Source organism: Eretmochelys imbricata, chromosome 11 (assembly GCF_965152235.1).
Source record: "Eretmochelys imbricata isolate rEreImb1 chromosome 11, rEreImb1.hap1, whole genome shotgun sequence".
NCBI classification, from domain to species: Eukaryota; Metazoa; Chordata; order Testudines; family Cheloniidae; genus Eretmochelys; species Eretmochelys imbricata.
Genome location: NC_135582.1, coordinates 55,921,194 through 55,936,440, shown reverse-complemented (window position 1 = coordinate 55,936,440; position 15,247 = coordinate 55,921,194). Strand labels below are relative to the sequence as shown.

General features: G+C 40.1%; 1 protein-coding gene across 4 annotated transcripts in view; it reads right to left on the bottom strand.

Annotated features, from left to right (window-relative positions):
- Nucleotides 1-15,247, bottom strand: part of SLC39A10 (solute carrier family 39 member 10) — a 77,440-nt gene that overhangs the window by 47,191 nt on the left and 15,002 nt on the right. For all 4 annotated transcript variants that reach the window (XM_077829800.1, XM_077829803.1, XM_077829802.1 and 1 more), the window contains 2 exons: nt 5,708-6,796; nt 4,372-4,579 (listed from right to left, as the gene is read on the bottom strand). In XM_077829800.1, coding sequence (XP_077685926.1) covers nt 4,372-4,579; nt 5,708-6,796 — 1,297 coding nt within the window. The remainder of the gene's footprint in view (nt 1-4,371; nt 4,580-5,707; nt 6,797-15,247) is intronic.

Below are 15,247 nucleotides of genomic sequence, written 5' to 3'. Positions count from 1 at the left end.
AACCTGGTACATTTTTGTTTCAATTTGTTCAAACTGAGAGGAATCCCAGCCCCTCCTAAATCTTTTAACTAAAAGCATACAACACCTGATTACATTTTAGGGAGGGAACAAAGATGGAAAGACAGGACTAGGAGTATGGGGACAGAAGGAAAAGTTCTGCCCCGTGTCTGGAGGCTGTGATATTGCCTCTGGCCACTAGGCTGCGCTGCCCTGAACGCAAGGACCACTGTAGTTGACTCTGGCCACTGGGCCACCCAACCTTGAGAGGAGAGCGGCCATATTGACTTTTTCAATTAGTCCTCACCACTGCAAGACAAAGGCTGGTTGTAAGGACATGACCTCGGGGAAGTAATTACCCCGCCCCACCCCAAGAGGGGACGGGGCACACTTGTCCCTCCACCTGTCCCTATAGTACAGTCCATTGAAGTTTTTAATGCTCAGTTAACTTAAAAAACCCTCTGAAATCAACCCTAATGAGGACCATTCACTGTAACTTACAAATAGCATAGTAAGGACTTGTCTATACATTCTTTTCAGATATTTGGCTAAACAGTTTAAAAAAACAACAACAGTGTATCCCTGCATACTGGGCACATATTTGTATCACTTTCAGAATGTTTATATCAGTTTAGCTAAAGTAATTATGACAGGGATTTATTTTAGTACAAAACCTATTACCCTTTACCTACAGAATAAAGTTATCCCTAAGTACTGAAGATTTCTTATTTTGTGCTTTATGTATTTATTCATAAAGGTACCAGCCACCATACCATCTGGTAAAACTTAACTCTAATTAGTGGGATAACATAAATGGATTTACTACAGATAAAGAACATACATCATTATCTAATCAAGTTGCCCTGCCTCAAGGCCAAACAGTTTTACAAACAAGGAGTTTGTTTTCAGACAACCCCAAACCAGCAATTCACAGACCATTACATTCAACTGGTAAATGTTTTATTTATACTTAAGATATCAGATGCCATAAGAAGTGCTAAATGTCTGCAATGAGATTCACTTATTTTGCAAATTAGGTCACTCAAAACGGTAAAGGTCTTCAAGCTTAGTTATTCATCAGCTCCCTCTCTCATTATTGAAATAGAAAATACTTTCAAAAAGAAGCACTCATCTGTGGAAGCTTTCTAATTAGCTTGGCTCAAAGCATGTATAAGATGACAGTTTTCTACACTGTCTCAACATTGTAATTGGTAGAAAATGCTTAGCGGCCTTTTCACAAACCCTCGAGAATTAAGCTAGGGTCAACTCTGACTAAAATGAGCCTACCCTGTGAAACAATCTACTACCACACCCACCGTATAGCATTTGGTTTACAGCAATCTTTGAACCAAGTTAATGAGGTAGTAGCTGTGTCACTATGGGAGATTTATATAGAACAAGTAAACGTTTCTTAATGATGCTGCAGTCATTAAAAATAATGACTAGAAGGGCACTCTTCCCAACAATTAACAACATCTATCAGGACATAATTAATACAAGCCTGATTTTTTCTACCATGCTAATAAGCACCTGCAAACTACTAACCAACATTCACTACTTGTAACTGTGACAAAGTGGGAATAATCTGTAACACTTTTAAGAATCCCAAACGTGCCTCTGTTTCCCTCTGCACTGCTACGATGTGGGTGCAAAAGCGTTAAAACTGCCCCTAGAACAGCACAGAAGACAGTAGGTGTGTTGATGTCACCTTGCTGTCTGGGTGGAATGAAGAGGGTCATTAAAGAACTCAAACCAACCCAAATCAACAGAGTCCAGCATGACAAAGGAAAGCCCCAAAGGACTGAACAATGAACACCTAAAAAGAGGAAACCCCAGCAGGTGGGACATACAAACTGAGTTGGAGAACAAGGCATGAGGTGACTGGAAAAGGGCAGCCTTTTTGGAGGAATTCAGGGGCACAGACCTGAGGAGACAAAGGGAGACAGAGGGAGCGAGCCAGAAATGGAGTTCTTTACAGGTTGGCTGCGTCACCATGGCACTGGGCTGGCCAGGATGGACTACAGCTTAACTTTTGCCTCTCTGTGCTAACCTAAGGACTTTCAGATTCTGTGGCCAGGTGACTAATAAAATGGCTACCTTGTTCTGGAAAGGTGACCTGTGTAGTTGCAAATACTGAGGGGTACAATACAAAAACTCCCCAGGATTATGGCTTGGCTGGATTTGCTGCAGAGAGCCATAGAGTGGCTGGTGCCAAAGGCCCAGTCTTGGAGGCCATGGGCCTGCCCCGTGGAACCTGTGTGGGTCTTTGGGGTCAGGCCTGCTAGAAGGTCGCTCCCAAGAGACTGGTTACCAGCTGGGACATAGACCAGTATTGCCAACTTCAGGAGATTGACAATCATGAGTTGGACCCCCAAAAATCAAGAGATTGGCCCAAAGATCATGACATCTGTTTTTTTAGGTCAGTCTATTGATTTTTGAGCTCCCCAGGGTGTGTGCACGTGACAATTAGCGTTGCCCACTCCCCATGTACTGTATAAGTTGATTTTGGCCCCTGCTGCAGGAGCTCTCACCCCCACATTTGTCTTCTGCCAGCAAATAATTCTGTCCCACAGATCCCATCAGTTCTGTCCCCACCCAACCCCCCTCAGTTCAGTCTCCCAGCCCCTATCACCACCCCATCGGTTCAGCCTCCCTACCCTAGCGACTCTCACCACCCTCAGTTCACCCTCCCAGCACTTACCCCATCTGCTCAGAATCTATCATCAATACAGCCTCCCCTGCCGTAGTACAGCCTTCCCAGCCTCACCTCTGCTTCTTAGGGTCCTTCATCTTCCCCAAGCCTGGGAAGGCTGCAGTGGGGTCTCCTCTCTCACTTCCCAGGCTGGTAGGGGAGAAGTTGCCCGGGGCTTGACAGCAGGAGCCTGGCCCCACCACCCCATGCTCACTGAGAAAGCCCTGGAAACTGACAGCAGGAACCGTTGCCATGCCCAGGGTGGCTGACAGTATTTCTAAGTAAAATTAAGCCTCATTCTCAAATGTTAGGATTTAATTCTGACATTTGAGATGTGAAAAAACACCCCTGAGCGCAGCAAGTTGAGGCGCTATAAAGCGACACTGGAAACAGTGCTCCCAGAGCGGGGAGCTACACCCCCCATTGAGGTGGTTTTCTCTCCCAGCACTGTGCCGTGATCACACAAGGCACGTTAAAACATTCCTGCGGCAGCACTTTAGCATTGCCAGTGTAGACTAGCTCTTAATTTTACACAGAAATTGCGACTCTCGTGATCAATTTGCGAGATCTGGCATGTCTGTAGCCCAGGCCCTGTGACTCTGACAATATCTTTATTTTCAAAGCAAAACAATTTTCCCCAAGTTTTTTTAAATAATAATTATGCCTACTAGAGACACTACAGTTCCATTAGACTACATGGATAATGGCCACAGTAAGCCCTAATTAAAAATACAATCCTTGTCAGGATATCAAAACAACAGATTACAACTTTAAAGTATTTACTTTTAAAACCCATTAGAAAAAGGCTATTTAGCTTAACTTCAAAAAAAAGGAAAGAAAAGCCTATATTTTTTTTCCCCTCAAGATAAAATGAAGAATTAAAAAAAATGCTGTTGAGGAATCTCATTGGGGAATTCTCTAACACGTATTACAAAAACAGCGGCAGTGAAATTAAAGGAAAAATTTTATTTTGATACTATGAAATTATATTAAATCACAGAAGTATAAACTGTAACCAGAAACCCTCAATTAAATTCTCCTACCTTGCTGCACCAAAATTGTTGATTTTGCAAAATAAGATCAACGCTAGAACTGAAGTGGAAGGAGAGGTTAATTTCCTTGTACAGTACCTGGAGTTCTTGGAGATGTGTGTCCCTATGCGTGCACCACATCAGGGTGTGAATGCGCCTGTACGCTACTGATCAGAGATTTTCCCATCAGCAGTGGCCACTGGACCACACGTGTCCTAGATACCCTCATGCCCCGATATGAGAGTATATTGGGGAGGTGGAGGGGCTCAACAGTTTATCATGGCAGCAAGAGAACACAACTGCACTCCAGCCACATTTCCTCTCAACTGCTACTTCCCCTAAGTCTGAAAGTGTATTTATCTCAATTTTCATTTACAAAACAAGATCAGTTAACAAGTTTCAACCATTCTTTTACTGTGAAATCTACCTTAAGTCTTATGAATCAATATTCAAATAGAATGAAACACTACTAATAATTTAAAAAACCCACTGAATTCCCGATGTATGGATTTGTCTGTTTTCTGAATTTGTATAGCACTTAGCACAACGCGGTCCTGGTCCATGACCGGGGCTCGTAGGCACTACGATAATACAAATAAAATAAACAACAGAGACAAAACATTTTTTAACAGCATATGAAGACTATCTTACCTGATGCACCTATTTTATCCTTATTTGTAGCTGCTTCACTTTTATCTTTCTTCATGTCTTCAACCAGCAAATCATCATAATGCTCAATACAAAGTCTTCTGTCAATCTGATACAGCAATGCAGGGCACAGGTACGTAAACAAGTCAGGAGATATTGGAGAGTTGGTTCCAAGACCATAGTACCGCAGTAGCTGAGTGACATTTAAACACTGAAAGCAATTTATGCAACAAATTAAACATGTAATAGTGATTTCACTGAAGAATATATGCAGTTGTAAAAAATTAAAGAGTTTGTCTGCTGCTTAGAAATTCATTCTGAAGGTTTGCACAGAAAAGGGAGAAATGTTGACCAATAACTTGTCACCTTTGAAACACGGGTATATACTAAACCAGGAAAAATAATAAAATTAAAAAGAGGCTGTGAAACTATACATAATATACAGCCTCCAATGTTCAGTAGTACTTAATGTCACTGCCAATAAATGTCATATTTTTCAATTACATGGGAAGATTAATGAAAAACAGCAGTACAAACAATGCCTGCCATGGGGAAGAGAGGATAACCCTGAAATAAGAATCCCATCATTTCTCAACTCCCTGCTGCACCTGTTTGGTGTTTTCACTTTAAATGTAATCCTAAAATTGATTATACAGTCCAATATATTACATTGTTCTGTTTAGTACTTTAAATCAATAAAACACACTATCCTTTTTTTGAGAATTAAGGGACAAAGATTAACATTGAGGATTAAATGGGAATGGAAGAGATAATAGCCTTTGGGGAGAGGTAAAGAAGCAAAAATGAAAAAGGGTAGAAGTGTGAAGAGACAACTATACAGTACATAGTATAGAAGCTAGACTTTTATTTAGTGACACATCTACTTCACTTCATCATCATAGTTTATGACCATAAAGATTGATGTTGGGGACAGGTAGAGGAGAGAGAGATTTTTTCAACATCAAAAAGGTCTTTGAAAATCATTAAAGATGCAAGAGATTCAGGAAGAGGTGCAAAACTGTAAAATGATACTTATGAAATCTGTGTAAGAAAAAATAATTCTAAATACATGAAATGCAATATACTTAGCATTTAGGATATTTGAAGCATCTCATCAATGTGGAGACAGAGGAGATACAGAGTAAAGACAAAACGGGATGGAAAATCATGGAGTTGGGGTAAAACTGTAGTAGTAAACTTCTTAGTGCTTTTATACTGTTACTTAGATTGTGTATAACAGTCATACCCATTTATTAGTACTAGTTTTATCTGTGAGTACTACTCTTCTTATGGTATCACAATAATAATTGTGTGCATACCAGTTCTGGTCTGGACTCACCTCTTCATGCTGATGTTCATCCTCACTGTGATCCTTGTGACTATGCGTTGAAAAGATAGCATGTTTTCTTACACTAATCCGTTTATGAGGAGCTTCACGCTTGCTGGTATGGCGATGTCCATCTTCATTACCTGGATTAGGATCTTGGTGTCCATGACCGGTGGCTTGGTCATTATCATGTTCGTGAATGTGTACATGTGAGTGAGATGCATCATGTACATGATCATGTTTATGAACATGATTGTGCTCATATTGATCACCTGGATCATGGTCTTGAGCAAAACCTTGTGCAGTATCTACTGATGTCTCACTGAATTTCTTTCCCTTTCGTCTCTTCTTATGTTTCTGTAGTTTTCTCTCAGGTTGTTCCTGGGTAGTGTTTGTCTCTGTTGAAGGTTCATGGCTTGGCTCTCCATGTTCACTCTGAGTGACTGAATCGTTATGAGTATGAGTATGAGTAGTACCATTAGGGTCAAGGTGATGATGCAGATGACGCTGATGGTGGTGGCGACGATTGTTGTCACGAACATGTTTAATGGCAGGTTTCACAGATGACTCTACTGTGTCTTTTTCAGGGTCACATTTATGGTTTCTCTTTGTAGATACACCATTCACAGTTTGGTTTTCTGGACCTGAGTGGCTATGAGAATGAGGATGGTTATGAGAATGAGAATGCTTTCCTTCTTGTACTTCTAAAGCATCCAAGTGGGAAACATGATCATGGCCAATATCCTCATGATTAATCTCCACTACTTTTAACTCTCCAAGACCAAGACTTGTTAGCAGTTTTTCGAGACCAAAAAATGACAATCTTCCATTTTGACCATAATGGTCAAAAAGTTTTTGAATGTAGTATTTTTGTTCATTTTCAGCTTCCAGCACTGAAAGTTTACTTGGTGCAGATTCCGCTCCTCCATTCTGGAGATATGGTGCCTCCGAGATCTGATAGTCATTATGGTTGTGTACATGGCTCTCTTCAGCGCTATGGTCATGTCCATCTTCATGGCAATGATTGCACTGATGAAAGATAAATGTCAGCAAACAAATGAGGCAAAATTTTGTGTGCATGTGTACCTTCATCTCTGTTTCCTATGAGAAACACAAAACAAAACACTTAAAATGAAGAAAAAAAAGTGCTATTTAAATATTTCCAATGCAACCATCTCTGTAACTGTATGTAAATCTTATCTTTGATAAAAAAAAAAGCTTTAAATCAATAAAATTCTGAACTAAAAAAAAAAACAAACAAAAAACCCACACATAACCACACCCTCTAGTATTTTCTATAAAAGCCTCCGCTCATGTATTTATATTTGTATAGCCTATAAAAAAGTAGCTCCTTGAAAACTCATAGCAGAAATTCAAAGTGTTTATAACATCCATACAGTGATGAGGTTAAGAAAAATATCTGCATTTAAATAATGGTAAATGACAAAAACGGTAATTATATTGCACATATTTATGAATGCACATCTATACCATAGCACCTTCCATCACAGGATATGTTTCACTGTCATTTATGAGGAGATATGGGGCACCGACCAGCACAAAGATACAAAGTTGTATGCAACCACAGTGATAATTTTACTTGATAGTGCCCACAGAATAATTTAGCCCGGTGACCCTGATAAACCTTGGTATGAGCCTTGTAGCACTGACACAGAAGTCCCTGAGATCAGGGACTCAGCATGAAGTGACATTTTATATACAAAGCTTTGAAACTTTCCTGATTGTGAAGGACTGAGTCCTAGATGAGGATTAGAGTAACAGAACCTCTCTCATCTTCTGTTCTGCCTTGTGCTAAGAAAGGAAAAGTAGTGCTGGAAGCTTCCAGACCCACAGAAGGAGTTTTGCAAACAGGAGTCCTGACAGTTGAGCTTTCCATCATCTAGTTGCAGAACATAAAGACATGCCCTGCCAGAGCACAATGCAGCAAACCCTGAAGATATTCTGGTGGCCTACTGCAGAGCATGCATGTGCACAGAAATCCCTGAAAAAGCTCATTCCTACCCCCTTCCTAACCCCACAGATGTGAAAGGTGAAGATTCAACCTCACGAGAGCTCCCATTAGCTCTGGGTTTAGAAGTGAGGAAGATGCTTCTGCATTAGAATGGGATTCCAGATTTTGGTTCCAATAAAATTTTGGTTAGAACTTCATAATAAATTGTAGCTGGATTTTTATAAAACATCTGTTCCATCACCTGTCTAGAATGACAATATGCTCTGTCATTTAATCAAATGCCTGTCAATTTTTTAGTCATCTGGTCAAATACCCAGAACCACCTCCAGCAACCCTGAGAGAGGAACAATCTGTCTTCACACCCCACCCCTGCACTGAGACCAATCTGACCCACAGAGATCAGATCAATCAATAAGATGGGTATGTCAAGGTTCCTCCCCCACTCTGAACTCTAGGGTACAGATGTGGGGACCTGCATGAAAAACCTCCTAAGCTTATCTTTACCAGCTTAGGTCAAAACTTCCCCAAGGTACAAAATATTCCACCCGTTGTCCTTGGATTGGCCGCTACCACCACCAAACTAATACTGGTTACTGGCGAAGAGCTGTTTGGACGCATCTTTCCCCCCAAAATACTTCCCAAAACCTTGCACCCCACTTCCTGGGCAAGGTTTGGTAAAAAGCCTCACCAATTTGCCTAGGTGACTACAGACCCAGACCCTTGGATCTTAAGAACAATGAACAATCCTCCCAACACTTGCACCCCCCCTTTCCTGGGAAATGTTGGATAAAAAGCCTCACCAATTTGCATAGGTGACCACACACCCAAACCCTTGGATCTGAGAACAATGAAAAAGCATTCAGTTTTCTTACAAGAAGACTTTTAATAAAAATAGAAGTAAATAGAAATAAAGAAATCCCCCCTGTAAAATCAGGATGGTAGATATCTTACAGGGTACTTAGATTCAAAAACATAGAGAACCCCTCTAGGCAAAACCTTAAGTTAACAAAAAGATACACAGACAGAAATAGTTATTCTATTCAGCACAATTCTTTTCTCAGCCATTTAAAGAAATCATAATCTAACACGTACCTAGCTAGATTACTTACTAAAAGTTCTAAGACTCCATTCCTGGTCTATCCCCGGCAGAAACCAGCATATAGACAGACACACAGACCCTTTGTTTCTCTCCCTCCTCCCAGCTTTTGAAAGTATCTTGTCTCCTCATTGGTCATTTTGGTCAGGTGCCAGCGAGGTTACCTTTAGCTTCTTAACCCTTTACAGGTGAGAGGAGCTTTCCCCTGGCCAGGAGGGATTTCAAAGGGGTTTACCCTTCCCTTTATATTTATGACAGGGTAATTTTCACATAGCCAACTTTCTGACTCATAGAATCATTTAAAAGTGTCATTAATACCCTATATATACACTCATCTATTTAAGGTTTTGTATTCGTGTCCACCATCATAATGTCCAAGCACTTTCTCAGGTTAAGATACTGGCAAAAGTGATGCCTCTAGCAGGCTTCTTTGGCTCTTCTACCCTCTCCATTTACAGAAAGCTTTGCTTGGGGTATTCTTTTGGGGAGCGAAGGTGGTGAGGAAGAAATAAGCTGTTATAAATGTCATTCTGGGTATAGTGGAAAGGTTTTATCAAAGAGGAAGGCCTTGTAGTGTGGTCACATTTTGTGTTACTGTGATTTCCTTTAGACGCTGATTTCACACTTGTAACCCTTTAACCAAGAAAGCTTTATCTCTGGCTCTCACATGCTTCATTCTGGACTTTGTAATCTGCTTTGAGCCAGAGAAGCACAAGTGTATCAGAATGGTCTAGATCCTCAGGTGAGGTAAATCAGCATAGCTCAATTGACGTAAATGGATTTACACCAACTGAAGCTCAGCCCCAATCCCGCTAATGTAGTCAAGACCTGTTAAATTTGAAGATTAGATCCAAGGTCTTGAACAAGCAGCAAAGGCAGGCAGGAAGCCAATGGAGGGACTGGAGGATAAGGAAAGATGGGCTCTCACGTTTCTCCAATCTGTGAAAGAGGTGGGCAATCACATTCTGCTTAAGCTGGAATCTTTGCAAAAATAAAAACAAATTCCTCAATAATTATTTGTTTTGAAAATTTAATATACAACTGAAGAGAATGTCTAACAAAGGATAGCACGTTTAAATCTATTAATGCTGAAGGCTCTTTGAGATCAAAATTTTTTTGTTTACAATCAGAGTCAGTCTATCTCGTAAAGCAAAGGGACTTCAAAACTCTCCCTTTTCTTTGAAATGTGATCAAGACTAAAATATTCCTACAAGGAAATTCATGTCTAAAGCGTGATCATAATCCTTTCGCCAGCCTTGTGATCTTTTTTCATGTGATTATCACATACAGTGCTACTAGTACATTCCTTTGAAATGCAAGTCATGCATCTCTAACAGTAGTGGTTAGTATTGACTGGTACCTTTTTTTGAGAGGATAAACAGTTTAAGTCACCTGTGATCATAACTTGAAGCCAATATAACCTCACCAAATCACCCATGTCAATCTGCTTCATTTCTGAAGTTCCAGCACCTGGCATTAACCACCATAAAATTATTTAAAATCAGGATCAATAAATACTCAACTGAAAAACAAACAACTCCTAATGAATTAATTATATTAGTACGTAGATGTCTCAATACATGGAAGAGAGGAGCTTACAAGTACCAAGCATAAAAACATGTCTATCTATTCTGTTCCAAATTTTCAATTTATTTACAGCAGCAGCTCTCAAATTATTTTGTTTTTACCATCAGGCCCTATTTTTATCAAAGAAAATATGCTCAGATCTGAGCTTCTATATGCTCCACACAAGAGTCATGTGTTCATATATATAAAATACTAGAATACTAAAGTATGTATAAATTCTAACACCTTTCAATGCAATGGGGGGGTTTGTCTGTACACACAGCTTATTCCAACATGGAAAATTGACAAACTGGTCTGCAAATCTCCCCAGGAGTACAAAGGCACAAGATGGGTGGAGGAGGAGGACAGGGAGAACAGATTGGGAGACAGAATAGGGTTAAGAGGGCTCAATGGGGAGTTCCTGTCTGAGTCCTTGAGCACCTCCAAAACAGATACAATGTTAACACTGACTGCAAAATTACAACTTATGATTCAGGCTGACGAACTAAAATAGGTTCAGAAGAAAACAAAATTTGGTTTCCATCACCTATACTGGAGTACGGGAATGTAACAAGTGATAACGTGTTAGGTGGGGTTGGGTTGCAGACTTCGGGGAGGGGTTAGAATGGGGGCAGGGAAGGGGTGGAATGGGGGCAGGGTGGGGGCAGAGGGGTGTGTGTCAGTGATGCAGCCCTTGGGCCAATGCACTAGTCCTCCTGTGGCCCTCGTGGTCATTTGAGTTTGAGACCCCTGACCTAGAACATGTAGGAAGCATTTATGCATAACTAAACATGCCATGAACATTTAAAAAGATTAAACTGTGAAGTATTTGAAAGGCAAAGTGTTCCAGCACACAGAAAACTGATCTTAAATGAACCCAGACAGCAATCTGTTAGCCCAAATCACTACATATAGCTGTTAAATTTTATTTTAATTAAAGAAAACTACCCCAGCTACCTAAAAATTACCCATAATTAATCCGAGTATATGACCCCCTTAGAGCTATACTCAAACACCACAATAACTGCAAGCTATGTTTTTGATTGTTTCAAGTTCTTTCTTCCACAAGCAGCTGTGCATATTGATCATTAGAGTCTCAAAGTCTTCCATATATAAACCAGCAACATGTGCACTGCGCAAGAGTCATTAAAAGGACAATTTATGGGGTTGGTCTTATTACCAGCTTCCTCTAGAAACAACGCCACTCCGAGGCTCATTTATGAATTCCTATATATAGATAATTGGTAAAATTATAACCAAGAGTTCTGAAAGGCCCCAAAGATCACGTTAGGAGTACTGTAAAACAGGTATCTATTACTGCTGTTAAAACTGTCACAATATTGTCCAGCAGACCAGAATTATTTCTCTTAGAATTAGTCAAATTTCTAGATCCTAATAGAGCATACTTTCAGATAAGAAAAAATGAAGTTTGCGGTTTCCTACCCTTTACTGTGGGAACATCCCCCGCTCCAAACAAAAACAAAAACAAACCCTAGGTCATTTGATGGAGCTACACCATTTGGGTATCTAGCACTTACCTTGTTTTTACAGCACCCCAATCACCAGATAACCTCACCACCTCTAAAATTTAAGAAGAGTAAAGCCAGCTACCAGAAAAGAAAATTTTGCGCAGGCTTCAGCAACATTTACATCCACAAATTAGTATTTTCAGACATAATTATCCATTTGGTATGGCAAATGTGGGTTCTGTGCAGATGGACTTGGAAGTGTAACTGAGGAGTTAAAAAGTTACAATTTTCTGGAACACTTATTTTGCTAACATTTAAGCTTAAGATAAAAAGTAGGAGGTGTCAGTGAAAAACGTGTAGAGGGTGAAATAATTGGTGAAGTGAGAAAAGAATATTTATTTACTTAGGAAAATACTTGGGAGACAATAATTTACATATGGTGTGTGGAAGCATACTTTTTTTAGTCTTGTAGTGTTGAAACTTTCGGAAGTGTAAAGTGTCAATATTCTATTGTCTAATAATGCTCTATCAAAAGCTTAGTGCTCATGTGTTATTTAAGAATGTGAACCATAAAAACATATGTGCTGTAAATAATATTGTTTTTCCAGTGTAATAAAACTAAGTAATTTGTCTGAATTAACAGAGCAATACAGATTTAAAGCAGTTCCTTGAGTTAGATGGTCACTTCAGAATGACTATCTGATTGGGTTTTCCTACTCTAGATGATAGAAAAGAGTTTTTTCTCAATGCTGAACTAGACTCGTGAATGTTGCCACTAACCATAAAAAGTAATGGAGATATTTTTATTTTCTTATCAGTAGCAGGAACTGTTGTACATGTTTAATTATTTCACGGAAAAAAATAGGCTGAAAGGCAGCACTGTCTTGGATGTGTGTTTAATTCTTACATGCCTCTGTTGCTGCAGTTTAAGAATACGAAACACTAACAAAATCTTCAAATATATATATCACAAGACTTACAGATAGTTAGTGCTAAATAAATTTTATGTCCAGTTATACAAGACAGTAAGGCTCTGATCCATCTAAGCACTTAAGCAAGTGATTAGCTCCAATGACTTCAGGAAAATTTTTCAAAAATGACTTCAGGATCCTACATGCAAAAAATCACTTTTGAAAATGGGACTTTAGGCCTTGATCTAGCAAGTTCCTAACAATTATGGTGTATAATATATACATATATATCTGTTTCCAAATTAAAGGGTACAAGCTATAGCCACCACTACCACCTCATTGCCCCAACAGATATACAACAGAACCTCAGAGTTACAAACACTGGAGTTACGAACTGACCAGTCAACCACACACCTCATTTGGAACTGGAACTACACAATCAGGCAGCAGCAGAGACCAAAAAAAAAAAAAAGACAAATTATAGTACCGTACTGTGTTAAATGTAAACTACTAAAAATAAAAGGAGAGCTTATAAGAAAATTTGACAAAGCATGGAAACTGTTTCTGTCCTTGTTTTATTTAAATAAAGATGGTTAAAAGCAGCATTTTTCTGCATAGTAAAGTTTCAAAGCTATATTAAGTCAACATTCAGTTGTAAACTTTTGAACGAGTAATGTTTTGTTCAGAGTTACGAACAATCTCAATTCCTGAGGTATTCATAACTCTAAGGTTCTATTGTACTACCTATTAAAAAAAATTAACACCACCACCACCACATATTTTGAGATTGGCTTTAAAGCCTTCATTTTAGATACTTGTATGGCCTTTATGATCATAGTATTGAGTGCCTCAGTCTTTTTAAATGTATTTATCCTCACAGCACCCCTGTGGAGACAGGATGTAGTATTATCCCCATTTTACAGATGAGGAACTGAAGCCGACTTGCTTAAAATCACAGGAAATTTTAGGCAGAGCAAAGAATTGAACTTGGGTCTCCTGAATCCCAGACTACCACCCTAATCATAATTACTGGGCCATCTTTCTTCTCTACAGGTGATCAAAGTAGTGAAAAAGCCTCCTCACACACTGCCATCCAGGCCTATGACTTACAACCTACAAAAGTCACACTATTTCATCCTGGAGCTCCTCTGAGTAGTGTGAGACAGTAATTACAATAGTTGCGTAGCAAACCTTTATCAATCACAACTCATTTCAACTGAGACCTCAATATCTGACAACCTCCAGAACCATATGATTACTGTAAAATATCTTCGCTCTTCCTAGCTCTAGAAGAAGAGCTTCTTCGCTCTTCCTAGCTTTATTTTAGTGAAGATTATTTAAAAAAGCTTTATGGTTACCATTTTAGGATTGTTACGAGAACTATATGAGGCAAGTGTTTATTGTGGCCTCAGTTCTTTGCCCCTACACACCCACAATGCAAGTGCAACTTCACTCAAGCATTAGTTCTTGCCATATTCAGTTACAGAACACAGCACTTTGAAGGGAAACTGGAAAGTCATCATCTGAAAATGTTATATCTACTATAGTTACTTGTATTACACAGGATTACTGTAGCAAAAAGATGGCAAACTCTGTTCTTCAGCGTGTTTATTTTGTGCACATGTGAGCACTTTGGGTCTGGTGAATTTCAATGATTTTCCCTGAATAGTTAGTATCTCCCTTTCTGAAATGAACCCTATAAACACAACGGTGAAGCAGGAAACTTGCACACATTTTTAAAAAGAATTTTCTTTTAAAAATAGATTGGGAAAAATCCTAACAGAACAGTTATTGGTCAATTTAAAAACATTCAAGTTAAGCGTTCCTTTAACTATGCAACTACCTACGTGCACTTCCCATGGGCCCATCACCATGTTACTGTACAGTCTATTGACACACATCATGATTGGTTGGAGAAAGCAAGTTAGACAATGCATTATGATTAAAGCTGCGAGTCTTTCACAGAGGTCACGGACTCCATGACTTCTGCAGCTGCAAGCATAGCTGACCCCAGGGCTGCCGGAGCAGCTGGGGTGGCCCTGGGACCAGCCGCACTGGCAGCTGCTCCAGCAGTCCCAGGCAACTGGTTCCAGGTGCTGCCCCAGAGCACCGGGTCCAGGAGCAGTGGCGGTAGAGCCTTGGGCTGCCCCCTGCCTGGTGCAGTGGTGGCGGGAAGGGCTGGCTCTACCTTTTTTGCTGCCCCAAGCGGCGAAGGAAAATGCTGCTGAAGAGATAAGTGGGGGAGCTGCCGCTCCGCCGAAAGCCGCCTCAGTGCCGCCCTTTCCCGTTTGCCGCCCCAGGCACCTGCTTGCTAGACTGGCGCCTAGAGCTGGCTCTGGTAACGGGGCCCCGGGGTGCTTCCACACACATAAGCAGCAGTGACCACCGGCGTACCACACCCCTTCCTCCCCCCGCAGCACCTGAGATTTAGTTAGGGGTATTCTTAGACTTTTTGGTTATTGCCTGTGACCTGTCCTTGACTTTTACTAAAAATACCTGTGACTAAATTGTAGACTTAATCATGATTCATTAGCTTAT